The sequence below is a fragment of the Anas platyrhynchos genome, chromosome 24, assembly GCF_047663525.1.
Source record: "Anas platyrhynchos isolate ZD024472 breed Pekin duck chromosome 24, IASCAAS_PekinDuck_T2T, whole genome shotgun sequence".
NCBI classification, from domain to species: domain Eukaryota; kingdom Metazoa; phylum Chordata; class Aves; order Anseriformes; family Anatidae; genus Anas; species Anas platyrhynchos.
The window spans coordinates 3,659,482-3,677,446 of NC_092610.1; the positions used below are offsets into that span (position 1 = coordinate 3,659,482).

General features: G+C 52.9%; 2 protein-coding genes and 1 long non-coding RNA gene across 7 annotated transcripts; 2 read left to right on the forward strand and 1 right to left on the reverse strand.

Annotated features, from left to right (window-relative positions):
- The first annotated feature begins 114 nt into the window (after nt 1–114).
- SH3BGRL3 (SH3 domain binding glutamate rich protein like 3) lies at nt 115–2,063 on the forward strand. Its single transcript, XM_027443897.3, has 3 exons — nt 115–272; nt 607–774; nt 1,137–2,063. Exons 1-3 carry the CDS (start codon nt 225–227, stop codon nt 1,200–1,202), a joined length of 282 nt encoding a protein of 93 aa, XP_027299698.1. The 5' UTR covers nt 115–224; the 3' UTR covers nt 1,203–2,063.
- On the reverse strand, nt 1,613–14,293 carry UBXN11 (UBX domain protein 11). Of its 3 annotated transcripts, none has more exons than XM_005020320.5 (12): nt 14,155–14,293; nt 12,926–13,026; nt 12,098–12,152; nt 10,991–11,067; nt 10,378–10,489; nt 8,759–8,976; nt 8,347–8,424; nt 6,920–7,040; nt 5,827–5,930; nt 5,551–5,618; nt 4,652–4,798; nt 1,613–3,751 (listed from the first exon to the last, which is right to left on the reverse strand). In XM_005020320.5, the coding sequence occupies exons 2-12, from the start codon at nt 13,007–13,009 to the stop codon at nt 3,577–3,579; spliced, it is 1,239 nt and encodes a 412-aa protein (XP_005020377.5). In that variant the 5' UTR covers nt 13,010–13,026; nt 14,155–14,293; the 3' UTR covers nt 1,613–3,576. The 3 variants fall into 3 exon arrangements, with proteins under 3 accessions (XP_005020377.5, XP_005020375.5, XP_027299683.3); XM_005020318.6 differs by having other exon boundaries at nt 14,140–14,277; XM_027443882.3 differs by lacking the exon at nt 12,098–12,152 and having other exon boundaries at nt 14,140–14,175.
- Nucleotides 3,835–17,335, forward strand: LOC110352865 (uncharacterized). Of its 3 annotated transcripts, XR_011804780.1 has the most exons (6): nt 3,835–4,330; nt 8,004–8,143; nt 10,869–11,119; nt 12,974–13,080; nt 13,351–15,749; nt 16,996–17,335. It is a non-coding gene; the product is annotated as an uncharacterized lncRNA (long non-coding RNA). The 3 variants fall into 3 exon arrangements; XR_011804779.1 differs by lacking the exon at nt 8,004–8,143 and having other exon boundaries at nt 3,836–4,330; XR_011804781.1 differs by lacking the exons at nt 3,835–4,330; nt 8,004–8,143; nt 10,869–11,119 and adding an exon at nt 12,223–12,237.
- The last annotated feature ends 630 nt before the right edge of the window (nt 17,336–17,965 follow it).

The following is a 17,965-nucleotide window of genomic DNA, read 5'->3' on the forward strand; positions in this document are numbered from 1 at the left end:
AAGGGGGCTCCGCTCGGTGCTGCGCTCGCTGGGGAGCGTCGGGGCGGTGGCGGCGGCTCCCGGGCAGGGCTGGTGCTGGACCGGGCCCGCAAACACCGCATGCCCGGGACCGCCGGCCCCATTGGTCCCCGCAGTCACATGCAGGGCGGTGGAGGGGCCGCCCGCACCCGCCTTCCGAGCCTCCCTCCTCCGGGCTGAGCGCAGGGAGCGGCCGCGATCGCAGCATGAGCACCCTCAAGGTCTACAGCACCTCGGTCACCGGCTCCCGGGAGGTGAGCGGGGCGTGGGGCGGCGGTGGGGCAGGGCTGGGCGCCCCGGGGGTCCCTTTGCTGGGTGGTTGTCGCCTCCCCACGCCGGGTGTGCCTTCTGCAGCTTCCCACCGTGCATCATCCGCTGCGTGGTTCCCGTCTGCTCGGGTTTTGGCTCTCTGTGCTGTGTGTCTCCCCCCCCCAAAAAAAGGGGTGAGCCCCCTGGCTGGGTGTAGGGTGGACTGCGGCCCGTAAGGAGCGGTAGCTCTGTTTGCTACTGGCACCCTGGGTGTGTGTTTATCCTTTGAGCTCCTCCCCGGTTCTTGATAACCTGCTTCTTTCACCCCGGGGTTCCCAGATCAAATCCCAACAGAGCGAAGTGACCAGAATCCTCGATGGGAAAAACATCAAGTACGAGCTGGTGGATATCTCCCAGGACAACGCTCTGCGGGAGGAGATGAGGGCAAAGGCAGGCAACCCCAAAGCCATCCCGCCCCAGATCGTCAACGGAGACCACTACTGCGGGGTAAGGCTCCTGCCCTGCCCTGGGGACTGGTACCCTGACAGCTGGGTGCTGTGGAATAATGTTCTGCCCTCGTTTGTGCTCTAAGTGGTGTCAAAACGCCTTCTAAGAGGCATTCCCCATGAGGCATGCTGACCAGGAGTGGGCTGGGTTAACGGTGGCCTGTAAAAATGGGACCTGTGCTGGGAGTTGGGGACCCCTGGGCAGTGGGGCTGCGGCTGTGGGGCTGGCCCTGCCCTGCCCTGCCCCGTTATCCTCCCTCCAACTGGCACCAGTTTGGGCTGTGCTGCCTGATGGGCAGGAGCGTGCAGTGCTTGGGCTGCGTGCCTCTTGTTTGTGAGCAACCCCGTGGCTTGTCCCCGCAGGATTACGAGCTCTTTGTGGAAGCGGTGGAACAAAACACCCTGCAGGAATTCCTGAAGCTGGCCTGAGCCCCGGGCTCCCCTCCCGTCCTGGACTCTACCTGCATTCCTGAGCACCCTCATCTCTGACCACATCCAGTTCCAGGTTGTCAGCGCTGTCCTGGCACCATGACCTGTATCCCAGCACAGGGAAACCCACGACCAAAACTCCTCCTCGCAGCTGCCTACGACTCCCTCCTGCCTGACCCCGGAATCATCTCAGAGGGATCCAAAGAAAGTCTGACGCTCGCTGCGCATGGCCTCTGAACAGAGCTGGGCCTGGCTCACTCCGCAGCTTCCAGTGCCTCTGTAAACAGCAAAGCCTCTCGGGCTGTGCGAAGTGCGGCTGTCCCTCAGCCCTCTCCTCTGCAGGGAGAGCTTCTGCTTCAGGAGGGAAGGGCTTAAGGTTGCATGTTACTTCCCACTTCCCCCAGTTGCTGTTACAATTGTAAATCCTGCTGCCTCACTTCCTTTATTTTCTTTTTTTTTTTTAATCCCAACTGCACAGATTACGGTGACTAACTTTTTTGTTTTGTTTTAATTTAACGCAGAAATACTGCACAGAGCTGGGTCCGACCGCCCACCACGGAGCGGGCTGGGGCTGAGGTGTAAGGCTCGTGTCCCTTGGCAGGCTGCGTGAGGGGGGATGGATAGGCCCAAAACTGGGACCCCTGCTGCTCCCTCGGTGCCCTCTGCTGCAGCGCGAGGGCTCCCTCGTGAGCATTAATGGCTCAGGGCTGCTCCGGAGCAGCTGCTGCTCCAGCTGTCTTACCTTTCCTTTCTCAGTTGGCTTTTTGCAACCTGGACCAAGTGCATTTTGTTTTCCTGCCAAAAAGCAAGTTTATAACCAGTGTTGTCTTCCGAGATGCTATTAAATGTTACTGTACCTTTCGTGGTGGCACTTGTGGGTTTCTTTTTAAATTGGTTTTATCTCGACTACAGGTTAAACATCCTCCTCCACAACGATTCCGAGTCAGTTCCAGCTCAGAGGGGCTGAGTCAGTTGTGCTCGCTGCTGCAGCTTGACACAAAGACCTGAACACCTCAGATTGCTGCTGCTAATCAAAGGCTTGAGGGGCTTTTCTGAATCCCCTACAGTGCAGTAGTGACAGGTATCTCTCCAGCAGCCCTCTCCTGCGTGGGGTAAGAACGACAGCCTGGGGGAGGGACAGCTTGACAGACCCACGGGGACAAAACCAAACCTGTAGTGTAAAAATTCCTGGTGGTTTGTAGACTGGCTGACAGCAGAGGGGCAGTGGAAAAGGCTGCTCTGTAGGAGGGTCCCTGGTACACTCCTGGAGGTGGAAAAAAAGGAAGCTCACTTACAGCTGTGGGGACTGAGTCACTGGTCAGGGTGCTGGTGGTATTTCCCATACGAGCAGCGCGTGGCCAAGCTCCAGCCGGAGGGGTCTGGGGAAGGCAGAGCAGTTCCAGGGAGTGCTCAGGGGATCCTGCCCCCGTCTGTAGGTAATTTGGAGTTTACAGAAGTGGAAATTACAGCTCAATAAATGCCAGGAGCCTTTGATGAGGGCTGGGTGGCAGCATGTGCTGGGCCTCTGCGGAAAGGGAACCTGCCTGCAGATGCTGCATTGCGCAGTGGGGGTGTTGTCAGCTGGGAGGCAAGTGGGAACTTGTCAGAGCCGAAATGGGAAGAATGTCTTGGGAAAGGGGCCTGCAGAGCACGGCCCCAGCCCGCAGGAGAGGAAGATGCTTTACTCTCAGGTTGAAGAGGGAAGAACCCAAGGGCTTGTGCTCTTCTCCGGTGACATGGTGTCCTGTTGCAGCGGGCTGGGAGGGAGGGAGGAAGGAAGGCCAGCAGCTCAGGGCCGCAGCGGGCTGGTTTGGTGTAGCTGTGAGCCTCAGCCCCTCTGGAGCTGGGGGCTGTCCAAGGGAAGAAGCCGTTCACGTACAGGAAACCCAGCAGCAGGATCTGGCTGTGCTGGGTCTGGCTCAGTCCCAGCAGTGCAGTGGCCCAAGGCCATTGCTGGAGACCATATAACTGAGCCTGTTCCTCTCGGGGGTGTAAATACAGATGACATCTCGGGGGAGCAGCGGTGTGGAAAGCTGCTACAGAGCCCCTGAGCCCAGCTAGCGCCTGCCCCAGTACTGGCGTAAAGCTGCCAGTCTTCCTGAGCAGGGATCAGCCTGTGTAACCTTCAGCAGAGGTGAGAAACCAGGTCTCTGAGCTGCCAGAAATCTCCTGGGGGAGGTAGGAACCCACCCACGAGGCAGCAGGAGGCTGGGGCTGCCCTGTGGCACCCCACACTGAAGAGAGAAGCCAAAGCAGGAGCCCTCCTCTCCGTCCCAGGTAACGGCGCAATGAAACTGGATCTGGAAGGACAACTCTTGCTCTTGCCAACGCAGGGGGAGGTTAAAACACAGCTCACGGTGCGAGGGCAGCAGCTCTAGGAGCTGTTGTGCTGCGTGCAGCCCTGCCCCTCTCGTGGGAGGGGGTCTCTTCTCCGCAGCAACAAGGAGGCACTGGGGATCAGGCCGCACTCCTGCAGGCTCCTGGCGTTGTCTGCGTACACCCTCTGGGGAAAGGTGCTGAGGATTTCATACGAGCCGGAGTCTCCACCCCTAGGAAAGAACAGCACAATCTTTCCTATGCACAAGATCCCCCAAGGTTTTGCTGCGATGCTCTGGCTAATCCAGTTGCAGTTACATAAGAGCAGAGGGAGAGGCGGCTTCTCGAGCGCAGGCCAAGCAGAACAAGGCTTCCTGCCCTCGCTGCACGCAGCCAGGCTGTTCCAGGCTCCCCAGCTGCAGGGAGGCCCTTACATCCCAGCAGTGAGCTCATTGTGGGCTCAGACAGAGGCCAGGGCTGTGGCCTGTGACGGGAGGGGAGAGCAAAGGGATCCCCACAGCCATCTGGAATGGTCCCCAAGGGGATGCGTGAGCCTCTGGGCAGCGTTAAGGGCGTTGGGACATGGAGCTGGCTGAGAAAGGGACAGCGTTTGTCCAGCAGCTGATCCATCGGCTGGCCTGAAGCTGCAGCTCAGCTTCCAGTCTGCACCAACACCCTGGGAATGGTGGCGATGGGCCAGTGAGTGCTGCTGAGCAGCTGGAAGGAAGCAAGGGCAGCGATGGACCTGGGCAGGATGGCGATTCTGAGCGGACAAGAGGCATCGCTTCTGATGTGTCAGCTTCTTGTCAAAGGTGGGTATTAAAAAGGAGCTGGAGTTCCAGGAGTTGGACCCTGATCCTCGTGGGTCCCTTCCAACTTGGATATTCTGTGATTCTCTGAAATACTCTAAGCTGAAACCCTGGCAATGGTGTTAGAGAGCACATCTGGTGCTGGGAGAAGCCAAAGCAGCAGAGGGTGCCCAGGACCTGGGGTCTGGGACTGAGCCCTTCAGCTCAGTGCAGGCTGCTCTGCTCGAAGCACAGCTCCAGAGCCTTGAGCTGCAGCTGCAAAACCTTCCCTGGGGCGTGACGGAGCAGGGTGGGGAGCAAGGAGGGAGGAAGTTCTCGCCCTACCTGGCATGGGCGAGGTGCTGGCGCAGGTCCCCTATGGTCTCTGAGAACAGCATCCTCACGATGTACGTCTGCTCCCCGCTCTCAGACTTTATGCGGAGAGTGCAGACTTCAGGGGCAGGAGCCCCAGCCTCTTCGGTTGTCTTTAACCTGGAGGTCAGAAAGCCTCTTCAGCTGAGGAGCCAGGGCTCTGCCAGCAGCACAGATCACGAGCTCTGAACAGGCAGAGCCCCTGGTGTGCCGGGGTAATTGAATTGGGGAGGGGGGCTTCTCATTTAGGAGCATCACTGAGATGAACAAGGCATGGCCTGGCTCTGGGCGAGCAGACTGACACACAGACCAAACCACTGCTTTGCTTTCACTGCTGAAATGTGCCTGGAAAAGAGGGTTGCTGACCTTTTTTTGCTTTTTTATTTTAGATCAAGATTGTCTGGTAAGATCTTTGCCCTACTTTTTTGATTAAAAATAATCTGCTTGGGGTTTTTTCATCAGCTATTTGGGTCTTGTCTTGCCTGGACGACTAGGAGTGGAAAAAGTGCTGTTAGTGTGACCTCCTGCTTGCACATCGGTTTCCTGGAGGGATTCTCCCATTTAGCAAGCAGCTTTTTTGGATGGTTTTAAATATTTAAGCCTTGGCTTGCTGTCAGGAAAAGTATTTTGCTGCAATAAGTAAATAATGCTTTAAACAATAGAAGCTTTTGTTAGAGATGCAAAAGAAGGAAGGTTCTTCCCAAAAGACCAAACTTGGCCTTTTTTTTTTTTTTTTAATGATTTTCAAGGTATCAGATAAATGAGGAAGTAAATGGACTTGCCCAACAGAACCCCCTGAAAAAACCTGCAGTGACTAAACAGGAGGAAGATGAGAGTGTGGCGAGGTGGGGATGGAGGGGCTGTGCCTGTACCTCTTCAGGGCAGACAGTCGGGGTGTCTCCACCACGATCTCTCTGCTGCTCCACGTCCCACCAGAGCCCTGAAACCAAACCGAGCGTCACCAGCGCCAGAAAAAAAAACAGGAGCAGGCGCCAAAGTGCCACGTGTGCTCTGGTGGAGCCTCTTTGGGAGGAGAAGGTTACACAGAGCTGAGAGGCCTGAGGAAGGGGCACACGATACCGTGCAGGGCGCTGAGCCCAAGGAATCGCTGCCAGCCTCGTCTGGGTGGTGCTGGGGCCCGCTCATACCTGCTGCCTTGCTCCGACTGAGTCTTGGATGTTGATTGCTTCTCCTCCAGGGGCTGAGGACTCTGAAAGGTTGTTCAGAAACTGCTTCGAGGAGGGTTTGGGACCTGCCAGAGCAGAAGGGAGATGTGTGTGTGCAGTACTTTTGACGATTCTCCACCAGAATAGACTGATTTGGTGAAAAGAGACCAGATCAGCCAACAGAGAGAGCTCTAACCTCCCTTAGCTAGGCACAGGCTGGCTCTTGGTCTACCTGGCAGCAGCTTGTCTCGCTTTCTGGCCCACTAAATGTTTGATTGTCAACGTAACCAGGGAGTGACTGCAGCCTGTTGAGCTCACACCTGTGATGTGCAACAGGCAGACTCCTGGTTAGCCCTGCTGTGAACAGAAAAAAACTGAAACTATGACTTTATAAGCTTGGAAATGGTTTTCATCGTGTGAGGGTGTATTTGTAGGAGTGAGTTCATCTTTCTGTGGTGTCACTGGGCAATTTTATTTTTTTTTCCCACTGCATTTGGCTTTCCAGCCAGTGATGGTATCTAATAGGTATTGCTCTGCTTTGCTGCTAGAAACCAGAAGCAAAATGAGCAATGTGAGGCCTGACCTCAAGTCTCATATCCTCTTGTGAAAGTCTGAAGAGGAATCATTCATTCAGAACAGCCAAGATCAGTCTAGCTGGAAGATGTCCCCCTTTATGGGACGAGCTTGTAGGAGAACTGGAATGTTTGCAAGTTACTCTTGCCCAGGTACGCACGGTTCCCTTGACATCCTTTGGTGGTAAGGGTGAAGCTAGAAGCAGCTTGGGCTTTCAGAGAGGTGGGAGCCAGATATGTTTTGGGAAACTTACTGATCTTCTAGTCTATCATTCATTGTCTTGTTTCATTCTTTAAGACTTAATGGTGAGAAGACACCATGTGCTGGCTGGCTCCTAGTTTTTGAAGCAATACTGGGGCTACTGGTGCAGGGTTTTGACCCAGAAGTGTTGCCTTCTTCTCTGAGACCCCACACCTTCACTTCTTGCTAGCTGGCCTGCCCTGGTGAGGTTTAGATTCTCCTCTTTGGGAGCTGCATTTTCAAGGCAGGTTTAGGAATTTACCTGGGATCTCGTCGGTTTCCTGCACTTTGCTTGATTCTGAATGGCCGACAGCTTGGCCGTGGCCAGGGAAACTCCCTGGAAGGTCTCCCTCCTGAAATACCACATCCCTTTTGTCGGTGACCTGTTGAATTAAGGCCGACTGCTGTAAGCAAATCTGACTGCTGCAGTTCTCACTGTAGCAGAAGACAATACATTTTAGCAACAATCTGGAGCTGTAAGCCCCAAATGAAACAGATGTTTCCTTGGAAGCTGCTCCAGCTGCCCAAACTCAGTGAAATGGGCCATTAACTCCTGGAGGCTAAGAAAGCAAATCCTGGCTGATCACTTGGGGTCCTAAGGTGGCCCGTGAAGTTGTTCATCCATCTCAACAGGCACTGGACAGCTGCCCCCTTTCCACAAGTTGTAAGAAATGTGCTGGGACTTGATTTTTCCTCTATTTCCACACTTAATCATGCTCTTAGGGCGGGAAGGGATGTGAAACCAGCAGGCTGGAGAGGGATTTACTGTCAGACTTGTATTGCTCTGCCTGACAGTAGAAGAAGCTGCAGTGGGGACTGACAGGTGGCTCTAAGAAATCAAGGGGGTGGAGAGTGCCAGCCTGAGGCCTCCAGCACTGGGGACAGCTGTATAAATAGGGGCAGTCTTCCTGTCTGGGTTAAAATACTGCCCTGTGGTTTCCAGATGTAGTCAGCTATGAAGGTATTACAAGGAACCACAGACCCATGAGCCTTGCACAGACCTTCCTTGTCCATTTGATGTTCTAACCACCCCACCTACCAGCTCGTGCTAGCTGTTCTGGCCTTCCACTTCCTTGTGCAGGTGTGCCCCGCTTCCTTCATGGTGGTGGGCAGGTGTGCCACCCCTTTGGCCTGCCTGCTTACATTTCAGATGCACTTGAAGACCTAATTTAGAGTCTTTTTTTTTTTAAAAAAAAAAAAAGACCCAAAAGAACCTCAGGTGGCTAAATGTATTTAAGTTATGGCAAAATAAACTCTCCCTACAACCTCCTTGAGAGACGCTTGTTCAATTTGTTTTTAAAGGCTCTTGCAGGTGAACTAGTTGAGGTTTTTTTGTTGTTGCACAGCTCTTCAGATGCTGCATTTGCTACTTCTCTTCTGCAACGCCTGTTATGTTCTCAGAAGTCTTGATCAGAGCCGAGATTCACCGAGACACAGAAACCGGTCCTGATGCAGAAATGCTCATTTCCTCTAACGGCTCAGACAGGTGTGTTCCTAGCCACCCGCTCCCCAAGACACACATGCAGAGAACTTAGCTGCTTGCATGCTGTGTTTAGAAGCCTTAAACTCAGTTTGTTGTGTGAAACATCCAGAAGATTGGTGGAAGTGAAAGGAACTGGAACTGTTTTCTTAGGAAGCAGACCAATTTCTTTCAAAAATGTGACGAGAACAGGGCTTTGCACTCCTTACCTGAAAAGGGATGCCATCAGGGTAGCGCATCTGCAACTCTGAAGGGAAATAGCCATCCATAATATCCTGCAGGCATTGCTGAAATAAAACAAGAGCTCATGGTCATACCTCAGATTTTCTCACTATCTGATGACTAATATTTACATCCTGGGCTGCTCCTGTTTGTGTTGTTACTGCTGTGCAAAATGTCTGCGCCTACGACCCAGATTGTTCATCTCTTAATAAAGCGTGACACAGTTGCATACTAGACTGGTATGCAGGTAGGAACACGGGTGAGAGGCTGGAGGTCTCTGTAGCTGCTCATTTTTAGGATGAGCTCTCACACCCTCTTCTTACATATTCCCTTTCCTGAGACTTAGGCTTAGAGTCACCCTGCTATGATTCACTAATTCCTCTGCAACCATTTCCATACCTGTGTTGATGGTTCCTCGTAGGACCGAAAGGGGCCATCAAACATGACGATCCCATTCTGATACAGAGTAAGAGGGAGGGGTTCCTGCTGTCTCAGCCGGGCACCCTGAGGCGTGTGCTCAATTTGAGAAATGCCTTCTCCAGCCAGCATGTTCAAATCCTTCACGTTTTCCAAGATTAAATCAAAATCAATCTCACGTTTGGAAACAACTGCCTCACCTGTGGCAGAAGGAGCAGAGTTACAGAGGGAAGGAGATGGCAGCGAAATCACTTTCACCTCTGGGTGGATGTGTGACTTGCCTTTGAGTGCTAACATACTGGGGCTGCCAGTGCTGCCTCCATTTTTCACCTTTCATACCTTTTGCAAAGCGTGGCGCAACAATCCTGCTGTGGTGTGGGGCTGCCAGGTTTACATGGGCGTGTGCAAAACCACAAAGGCACAGTAGCAGAGAAACAACTCTCTTGCCTACAAGCTAGTTTAACTCTGCTGCTAACGAAGGTGCAACCAGCTGTTTAGCAATCACATTCAGCAGCTTGTGTTTGGTTGTGATTTCATAAGTGTTGTCCCTTAATTGTGGTGCTACAAAACGCACGGAGGGAGGAACTAGGTGTCTAGGCTGGATAAATGGAATAGGGCAGACTCGATGAAAAAATGTCAGTGTAAACACAGCTGGCTGCATGCTCCCAGTCACCAGCAGATTTCCCCCTCTAAAGCAGATTTCTCTCCTGCTGGGACGCTGCTGAAGATGTTTATTTGAGTGTTTGAGGAGGGCAGCAGGGTAAAGTGGTAGAAGCATTATAATGGGCAGGAGAGTGAGATAAGAAGGGGAAACGAAAGGCAGAGTGTATGGCCTTCGTTTTTCTGTTCCGCTTTTCTAAGATCTGAGAAAGGTGAGGGAAAAAAGCTGCCTTAAATAAGAGAGGGGAAATGCTCTCGTAAAAAGGGTAAGTAAACTGAAAATCATGAAAACATTTCTACTGCTTTCCCAGTCTGCATCCAAGGGAGGGATGGATTAGTTAGCTAATATTTGCGCAGCAGTTAGGAAGCAGTATTGGCTGTATAGCCCAAGTATTTTTCTATTTTGTTTTTTCTCTGTTACCACTTCCTAAGAAGCCTCTGCCAAATATGCTTGGACCCTACACAGCACAATCAGGTCCCAATTAAACCACTCACATAGGGGCTGGGAGGAAAGGCAAACAATACTCTCTGATGGAGCCAGACAATATGGCTAAGTTGCTACAGCTACATATATACAAAGCATCTGATTCCATTTTCCACCCATTTTACGTCAGTGTTATTAGAGCAATCAAGCTTCAAACGTTTAGCATATGTGAACTCTCCAGGAAGCAGCTGCTGCGAGGGTATTCTTCCAAATGGCTGAGCCACCAGGTTCTCTCCTCCTTCCTCAGATGGGGCTTGTAAAATATGGGTATATAAAATACCAGTGTTCTGCCTGGCCTAGCTCCTGTTAAATCGTTCCATGTCTCTGTCCCAGAGATGGACTGATGTGAAGACCCAGCACAGGATCACAAATTCTGATGGTCTGCTTCTCTACTCTGAGGAGTATCCTACCTTCTCCAAGCACACAGTGGGAGCTAGGATGGCTCACCATGCTTTACCTGGCTTCCAGAGGCTCTTTGCTGGCAGCTCTTCATCTTTGAGTGATTGTAAATCTTCCAGCTGTTCGTGCCTCTCTCCAACCCAGATCAGACCATAGTCATTTAGGAACCGCTGTAAGAGGAAAATATGAGCCAGTGTTGTAGAGCAACAGAAAACCAGACCTTCAGAAAACTGGAAATGGAAGCCTGAGAGTATTTGGCTGCCATTGTGAGCACCAGAAGCAGAATTGAAAGAGAAAGTTTCTCTGAAGTTTACGTTCCTTTGGCAGACAGATAAACTCTGACAGAATAGAAGTACCAGGCTAAACGGAGAATGAAACTATCTGTAGTGATACAGTAGTCTCCCAAGTATCTAATAGCTACATAGACTATTTCTGCAGTCCTGGAAATCCAAATGAAGAGGCTTGGAGGAGACTTAAATGTCTGTGTATAAAATAAACATAATAACATACTACCTTGTAGTTCACATCCAACCTGTTCTTTCTTTTCAGAGGGGTGAGGTGAAGATTTGTGATTATCAAAGTGGCAGCTTGAAAAGAACCAAGCAGGCTGGGGCTGCAGCAATCTCAAACCAAAGACAGATGGCTTGGAGCAAGTGAAGCAGGCATCTCACCTCCATCTCCCAGACCTGGGTCTGCAGCTGAAGGCACCTCATTTCCAGATCCTCTGCTGTGGACGAGTCAGGAGCATCTGAAAGGGAAGATTTGTTTTTTCTATGCACAGCCTTAAAGAAGAGCTACAGGTAATGCATGTCCCACAGGGCAGATGCCCCAGCAGTCTGCCTGTACCATAAATGAACTCAAGCCTGTAAGATACAGGAACTGAATGTGAGTTCTGCATGCTGATCCCTGACAACTTGACTCGCGGCACTTTTAGCCTGTTTGTAGCTTTCTCAAAAGTACTTATGAATGAGGCTGGTGAAGTTTTATGCTGCAGGAAGCTGATGTGAGCAGTGCTGTTCACAATTATACAATGAGAATTGCTTGGCTTAGTCATAAGAAACTTCTCCGAACATCAGCAGATGTCCACTAAAGCTGGGTCCAGAAACCTAGGCTTAATAGCTGGAACAATGTACGATGAGGTAAAAAAGGTGTTTGTGGTTTGATAGGCGTATGTTTCTCTGCTCAGGAAATAGAGAATTCACCACTGCTTTGTGCTAAGAAGATAGTTCAGCCATTGTAGGAAACGTGTCTGGGATCAGCTGGAAAGTTACTGGATTCCAAGGAAGAACTCCAGTGACTCACTCAAAGCTGGGCTCAATTTAGAGGTAGGCTGCCTTACAGGACAAGTGAGCCTGGACCTGCAACTGCAAGCAGATTTTTGGTTTTGCTTAGCTGTGAATTGTCTTTTTTTTTTTTTTTTTTTCTTCCCAGCCTGTTTGAACTCTGCAGTGGTTAGTGTTTTTTTTTCTTTTTTTTTTTTTCCTGACCATCCTCAGGTACCTTTGTGGTTGTTTTTTGCTCATGGAAACTTAGTAAGCCATAGAAAATAGGTCAGGAAATAATGTTTGCACTGCACCAGAAAAGCAGAGTAACTGATGAAGTGAGAATCTACCTTGGCAAACAGCACCACGTGTGTAACTGATCTCGCTCACTGAAGAGGCTCTTGGGCTTTTAAGGCAAGGATGGCTCAGAGGGAAGGTCTCCAAGCCTGTTCTGGTGCAGTACCAGGAGACCTGTAACTCTCCCACAGCTGCCAAGGGTAGAAGAATTTTTTTTACCTTCTCCTTTCTGAAGAGTCTTCATTTTCTCTTCAAGTTCAGCAATCCTCCTGTCCTTCAGGACCAGAATGAATAATGACCTTGTTAAGCTCCTCTGCTTTCAGGACCTTGAGGCAGTCTGCATAATTAGTCCTGGCTGGGTGAGTCAGTGCTGCACATACTCTCTCAGATGGGCAAAATCAGGGTTAGAAAGGCTGTATCGCCTCACAAATGTCTTCATCAGGCTCAACTGAGGGCTGGGATATAACACAGTGTTTCAAAACTAGGTAAGGGACATTGAGAACCTATTTTCCTCGCCGCCATCTGCATAAGAGATGTGGTCTCATGTCTCCCTGCTTGGGCACAGCTTGTACCCTGAGCTGTAAGTGGCTGATCTAGAAGCCAAACCAACATCTTCGCAGCCTCTTCTTTCTAAAAACAAATAACAAAAAACAAAACACCCACCTCCCAAAAGAAAACCAACAAAAAAACAAACCACCAACAAAAAACCACAGCTATCTATTCTGAACTCAGCATTACAAAGAGGCCTGTTCGAAGGCGACTTCACTCTCTAAGCAAAGGGAAGGAAAGAAAGGTCCGAAGTCAAACAGATAATGATATTAGTGCAAGGATGCAGCGAGTCATTAATTCTTAAAGTCACAGCAGGGTCAGCACAGCAAGGACTATTCAGTCTCAATGTCAAGGACTGATATGACTGCTCTGTTGCTTTGCAGAGGATTATTTGTCTAATTAACAGAGCAGGCTATGTCTGAGCAAGTGCATCGCTACCTTGGCTTGAACAGTTAGAGCAGGACACAGAACAGGCCTGGTAAAAGCCAGGGATTTTACCTTCAGTTGGATTTCTCGTGCTTGTTTATCTATTTTCTGTTCCAACAGGCTGATTTTTTGCATTATGGATGACGTGAGGTCCATGTCAGTGGGAGCTGCACCTGAAAGCACAAACACAGCACGTTACCTCTCTAAAAGGGCAATTGGTACCGGAGGTAGGTCTGCACCACAGGGGACTCCATCCGAGAACTCCAGTTCTGCCACAGCAGGTGGGACAAGGGGACCTCTGGTGGGTACTGGGTGGAAATCCCTTGGGGGTTAGGGGGATGGCTGCATCATTGACAGCGTGCTGTGTGTGAGAGGGGGAGAGCACACAAATTAGCCCTGAACTGGGGTACTGAGTCCCCAAGACTGTCACTGAGAAGCTGTGATGGCCCGAAACCCCCTAATCATTGAGGGACTTGACCCTGTGTGTTTTTTTCCAGTGTTGTCCCTCTTGAGCAGGAGGGGCGACTGCCTTGCTCTGGGTTCTTTGACCGAGGCGACAGGCTGCCACCTGAGAAGAGGCACAAAGAGCACGGAAGAAAGAAAACAGGTCAGCATTTTGCATGTGACTTCTCCAAAACGAGGTGAAGAAACATGATGGGAACGAGAAGGGAGCAGAAAGCAGAACAACCCAAGTCTGTGCACTCTCAAAATAATAAGAGTACGAGGGCACCCGTTATGGCACAGGACCCAAGGGAACACACGATCTCAGCAGCCAAAAGGAGCGATCACAAAACGGGGCTAGCAGAAGGAGACCGTGACGCCAACACCGAGCATCCTGTGCTGCGCTGCGGGGCTGAGAGCGGTGGCACCGAGCTGAGCCACCAAAAAACTCAGCCTGGGAGGAACAGAAGCCGAAACCCTCGCTGGCAGGGGAGAGGCGGCTTCTGCTCTGAGATCTAACAGAAGGATGTGACCAAAAATGGAACTGTAAAAGGCGATGAAGCTCTAACGCCTGGGGGCTGCTGAGGATGTGGAAACCCTTTGTTATCTGATGTTGGACACGTAGGAGAAAGAGCCACGATCTCTGCAAAACACGCACGGTGGTTAGAATAGCCACACCAGAAGACGCAAACAACTTAGCTCTGCCCTTTTTCTAAAAAAAAGGAGAGAATATGTGGAATCAAAGGATAAGTTAGTTAATTTGGAGGAGATTTGCTCGCCGGGCAAACTTCTTAAACAGGACCGAGCAGGCTGCCCAGCCCGCAGCCCTTTTCCTCACAGCCCACCTTCCCGCTGCATACTTCGTGCACCCAGGGCTCGGCCTGGCCCCGAGCAGCAGCGGCTTGGGCCGGGTCCCCCTTAGGGTGCAGCCTCCTCGGTGCTCCCCGGGCCTCCCTCAGCGCCCCGCCGCCATCTTGTGTACCGCGCGTTGCCGCGGCGACGCCGCGCCGCTGCCATTGGCTCAGCGCCGGTCACGTGGGGGCACAGAGGCCGCTCGGGGACTACAAGTCCCGGCATGCACCGCTCCGCCCCCCCCACCTGACCAGCCCTGCACGCCAGCCCCATTATGGCCATTTTTAAACTTATTTTTTTTTTGCTTAGGGGTTTCTTCAACGCTTCGTGGCGCAGCGAAGGGCAGCTGAGCTGACATTTCCTCTACCTAACCCCTTCCTGTGCACCCCTCCCAGTCCACAGACACGGTCTGCATCCTCAAGCTGGCCCATAGGCATCACACCCCACACAAACTTTATGTTTTTTGGCACAAATTTACCCTATTTTTGGCTCAAAGCTGGGGTCGGCTGAATAGGCACCTGTGCCTGCAGCCGTGGCTCTTCCAGCGGGCCCTTCACCTGCATGTCACCATCCCACTGCCATGTCCCTCTGCTCTGTGCAGAGCTCGGCCTCGCTTCCTGGAGAGGAACTGCACTTTTTTATGGCACATTTGCTGTCTGCAGACTTCCATTTTGCCGATTCTGTACCATGCAAATATGAACTAAATAAAGCAAAGTTGTGCTGCTGCACTCAGGCGCTGTCGGCACTGGGTGGGCTAGGCTCACAACTGCATGTGCTACACAACTGCAAAACCAAGACAAGTGCATTTCACACCCATGCTTGTCACATTTTGTCAGCTTTACGTATTTCAACTTGTCTTAAAATAACCCTCTTAGTTTCCTGCTTCTGCAGTCAGACGGTTGCTGGAGCTCAGAGACATGCTGTGAGCAGTGGGGTGTCGGGGCTGGAACGAAGCCTCATCCCCATGCATTGCCTCGCTCAGACCTCCCTGTCACTGTGTGACCGAAATTCAGAGCAACAGCTTGAGCCCAGCTCCTGTCCTGAGCTGCAGGGGAGGAGGTTTGTTATGAGGTGCGATGTTTGCAAACCCTCCTGGTGCAGCGGGAGGTTTTAACCTGTAACAAGCACTGGCATGGGGCTCATGACAAGAAACCCCCCTGAGGGCAGACCTCAGCCCAGGTTTGTTGTGCTGCAGGCAGTGTTAGATGGTGTGGGAAACAGGAGAGCGAGGGGCTCGCTGCCTTTAATGGAGACAGTGCCTGGGACATCCCACTCAGGGCATCATCCCCACCTGCATGTCCCTCATATCATCCCGTGAACATTCTCCCTTGCAGCATCAGCAGTCGTCCTGGTGCCTTGCCCGAATCACCATGGGTTCAATTCTGGCTGCCCTTCTGGGTGGCAAGGCATGCTCAGCAGCGGCAGCATAGGGAAGGAAGGTGTGATTGGTGAGATGGGGCCACGGCTGCACTTTAAAGCCTCTGACTGCAATCCCCGTGAGCAGATGAGGAAGCGTCGCAGCAAACTGCACTGAGCACCGACCATGCAGCCCCTCCAGCGTGCCCACCTGATCCTCCTGCTTGCCCTGGTCGCCCTCTGCTTGGTAAGAGAAACTCCACAGCCCAGGGGGGCTCAGGCACCCCAAAAGCTGGGGGGCAGCCAGATCGGTCCCTTGGGTGTGGAAGCGATTGGGGTGGGTTAGCCTTGGGGGGTTAACCAGCTATCTGGTGGGAGAATTTCTGCCTTTAGCAGGAAAACAGCGTTGTGTTTCCTATTGGAATTTAACCCTGGCTGTCTTACTAGGAGCTTTCCACTGTAGTCTGCAAAGTTTAAATACTACTGTACGTTGCTTTTTTAAGTGTTTTTTGTTTAAGGGCGTGGTATGTATCTATTATCTTGGTACTTCTTAGCTCTCTACCCTACCTGGCAGCCTCTCTTTCGCATGCTAGCCCCATCCCTCTCCCCATCCCATGCCTCGTTCAGGGATGCTGAGCATGGCTGTGGGGGGATACCAGGCATGGCCATGGAGACTTTTGGCACAACCATGGGGCTGCGGGGATGCTGGGCACACATAGAGGGTTCCCTCATCTCCTCTACCCTCTGTAGGTTGTTTTCTTTCCAGTGAGGAGGAGAGAACCTCATGGCACTGCGGGCTGTCCCCATCCTCAGCATTGTTCCAGCTCCAGAGGGACCCAGTGGGGCTGAGAAACAGCGAAACGCACTGCTGCTTGCTTGCACCAACCCCCCCAAAAAAGTGGTTCTGTGCAGCCAGGGCAGGAGGAATTCAAGCAAATACCCTAATTTGAAGGGAGGGTCTCTTCAGAGAGGGAAGGAAACTGCCCTGAAATTTCCACCCCAGCTGCGTTACCGTTTCACGCAATGACTGCAATGCCACTGCTTGCGACAGCCTGTGGTGCCAAGAGGAAGGGGTTCTCTCCTCCTCATCGCTGGTTCCAGCACGGGGCTTTCCCAGCTCCGTTTCTGTGCCCCACATCCTCCACCCCAGGGCTCGCAGACCCCGCATCCCCAGCTGCTTCTTCAGAGTGGCGCGGACAGGAGGAGCCCACCCCCTCACTCCTGCTCCCCTACTCCCAATTTCTAACAGCCCCGGGCTAGAAATGTGGTAACGGCGTGGCGAGGGCTTGTTTTGGGCTTTGTGTTTGGGCTTCTTCATGCATATCTTGCTTCATGCTGAGGGAAAGCCCAGAAGCTGACTGATCTGTGTGCGGCTGGGCAGAGAGGAGTCCACGCGTCCTGTCTGGCACTGGGGCACCACCTGATGGGTCCCAGGCGGGGATTTCCCCCCCGAGGTGCTGAGCCATTCCTGACTGTCCCCTTTTCTCTTCCAGCCCTTCATCCAGGCGCAGGACAAGGCGGGCAGCGGTGCCCCCAACAACAACAGCACCATGCCTCAGAGCAGCCTGAGCCCGCCGGGCAGCACCCCCGCCATCCTCCTCCTCGCGCTGGGGCTGGCTGCAGCCTTCCTCCAGCAGCTGCCCTGAAGGGGAAACTCCCTCCCTGCCCTCCCCGTGTCCCCCCATGAAGACGCCCCCAGGACGTTGTCCCCCTGCCCCGCCATGCCTGTGGTGCCCCACCATGGCCGCAGCCTCTGGCAGCCCCGAAGCTGCTTGGCCCTGGAGTGGGAGCGCTGCAAGACTTTGAGAAATAAAATGTGGAGGCTTTGAGGTATGTGTGGAGGCTTTGTGGTATTTCTTTATGGCGTTATTGTGCTGCGGTGGGTGTTTATTTTGATGTTTACACTGAGGCCGGGCTCGCTGAGGGGCCCCACGCCTCGCAGAGCCCTGAGGCGCGGGGCAGGAGCGCAGCGCCCCCCTCAGGCCTGACGGATCCGCCCCCAGGCCGAGTGCTGGCCTATCACAAGGCGGCCCGCGCCGTGCGGACCAATGGGACGGCAGGGCTCGTGCTCCTGACCAATCCGGCGCGGCTTGTCCCGGCCCGGCGGGCTATATAAGGGCGGGCCGAGGCGGCGGCCATTTCCTGAGGGCGCAGCTCCAGGGTCTGGCTGCTGGTGCCGTCCGAACGGGGAAGGGTCCACGGGGGGCTCCGCCATGGGGGGTCCACAGTGTCCGGGGCTTGGGGGGCCTCCGGGCTCGGCCAGACCCCGCTGTCTGCCCAGTGACATCAGGACACGTCCCCAGGGCACCTCCCAGCGCTTGGGGTCCTCACCCTGCTGCGCCCCTATAGAAGCGGTGGGGGGGAGGGATGCAGAGCCCCTTCCCCTTCACAGCACCCGGACACGCCGCAGTGTTGAGGGGTGCAGTTGTCACCTCGCTTCTCCCAACCCAGATTTGGGCGCTG

What these genes read in the sequence shown, in the direction of transcription:
- SH3BGRL3 (XM_027443897.3), top strand. Translation starts at nt 225, where the DNA reads ATGAGCACCCTCAAGGTCTACAGCACCTCGGTCACCGGCTCCCGGGAG. An exon ending in CGGTCACCGGCTCCCGGGAG is followed by an intron (nt 273 to 606) that starts GTGAGCGGGGCG and finishes CGGGGTTCCCAG; the next exon opens with ATCAAATCCCAACAGAGCGA. An exon ending in ACGGAGACCACTACTGCGGG is followed by an intron (nt 775 to 1,136) that starts GTAAGGCTCCTG and finishes TTGTCCCCGCAG; the next exon opens with GATTACGAGCTCTTTGTGGA.
- UBXN11 (XM_005020318.6), bottom strand. An exon ending in ACGAGGAACCATCAACACAG is followed by an intron (nt 8,425 to 8,758) that starts GTATGGAAATGG and finishes GTTTTATTTCAG; the next exon opens with CAATGCCTGCAGGATATTAT. An exon ending in CTGATGGCATCCCTTTTCAG is followed by an intron (nt 7,041 to 8,346) that starts GTAAGGAGTGCA and finishes TTAATTCAACAG; the next exon opens with GTCACCGACAAAAGGGATGT.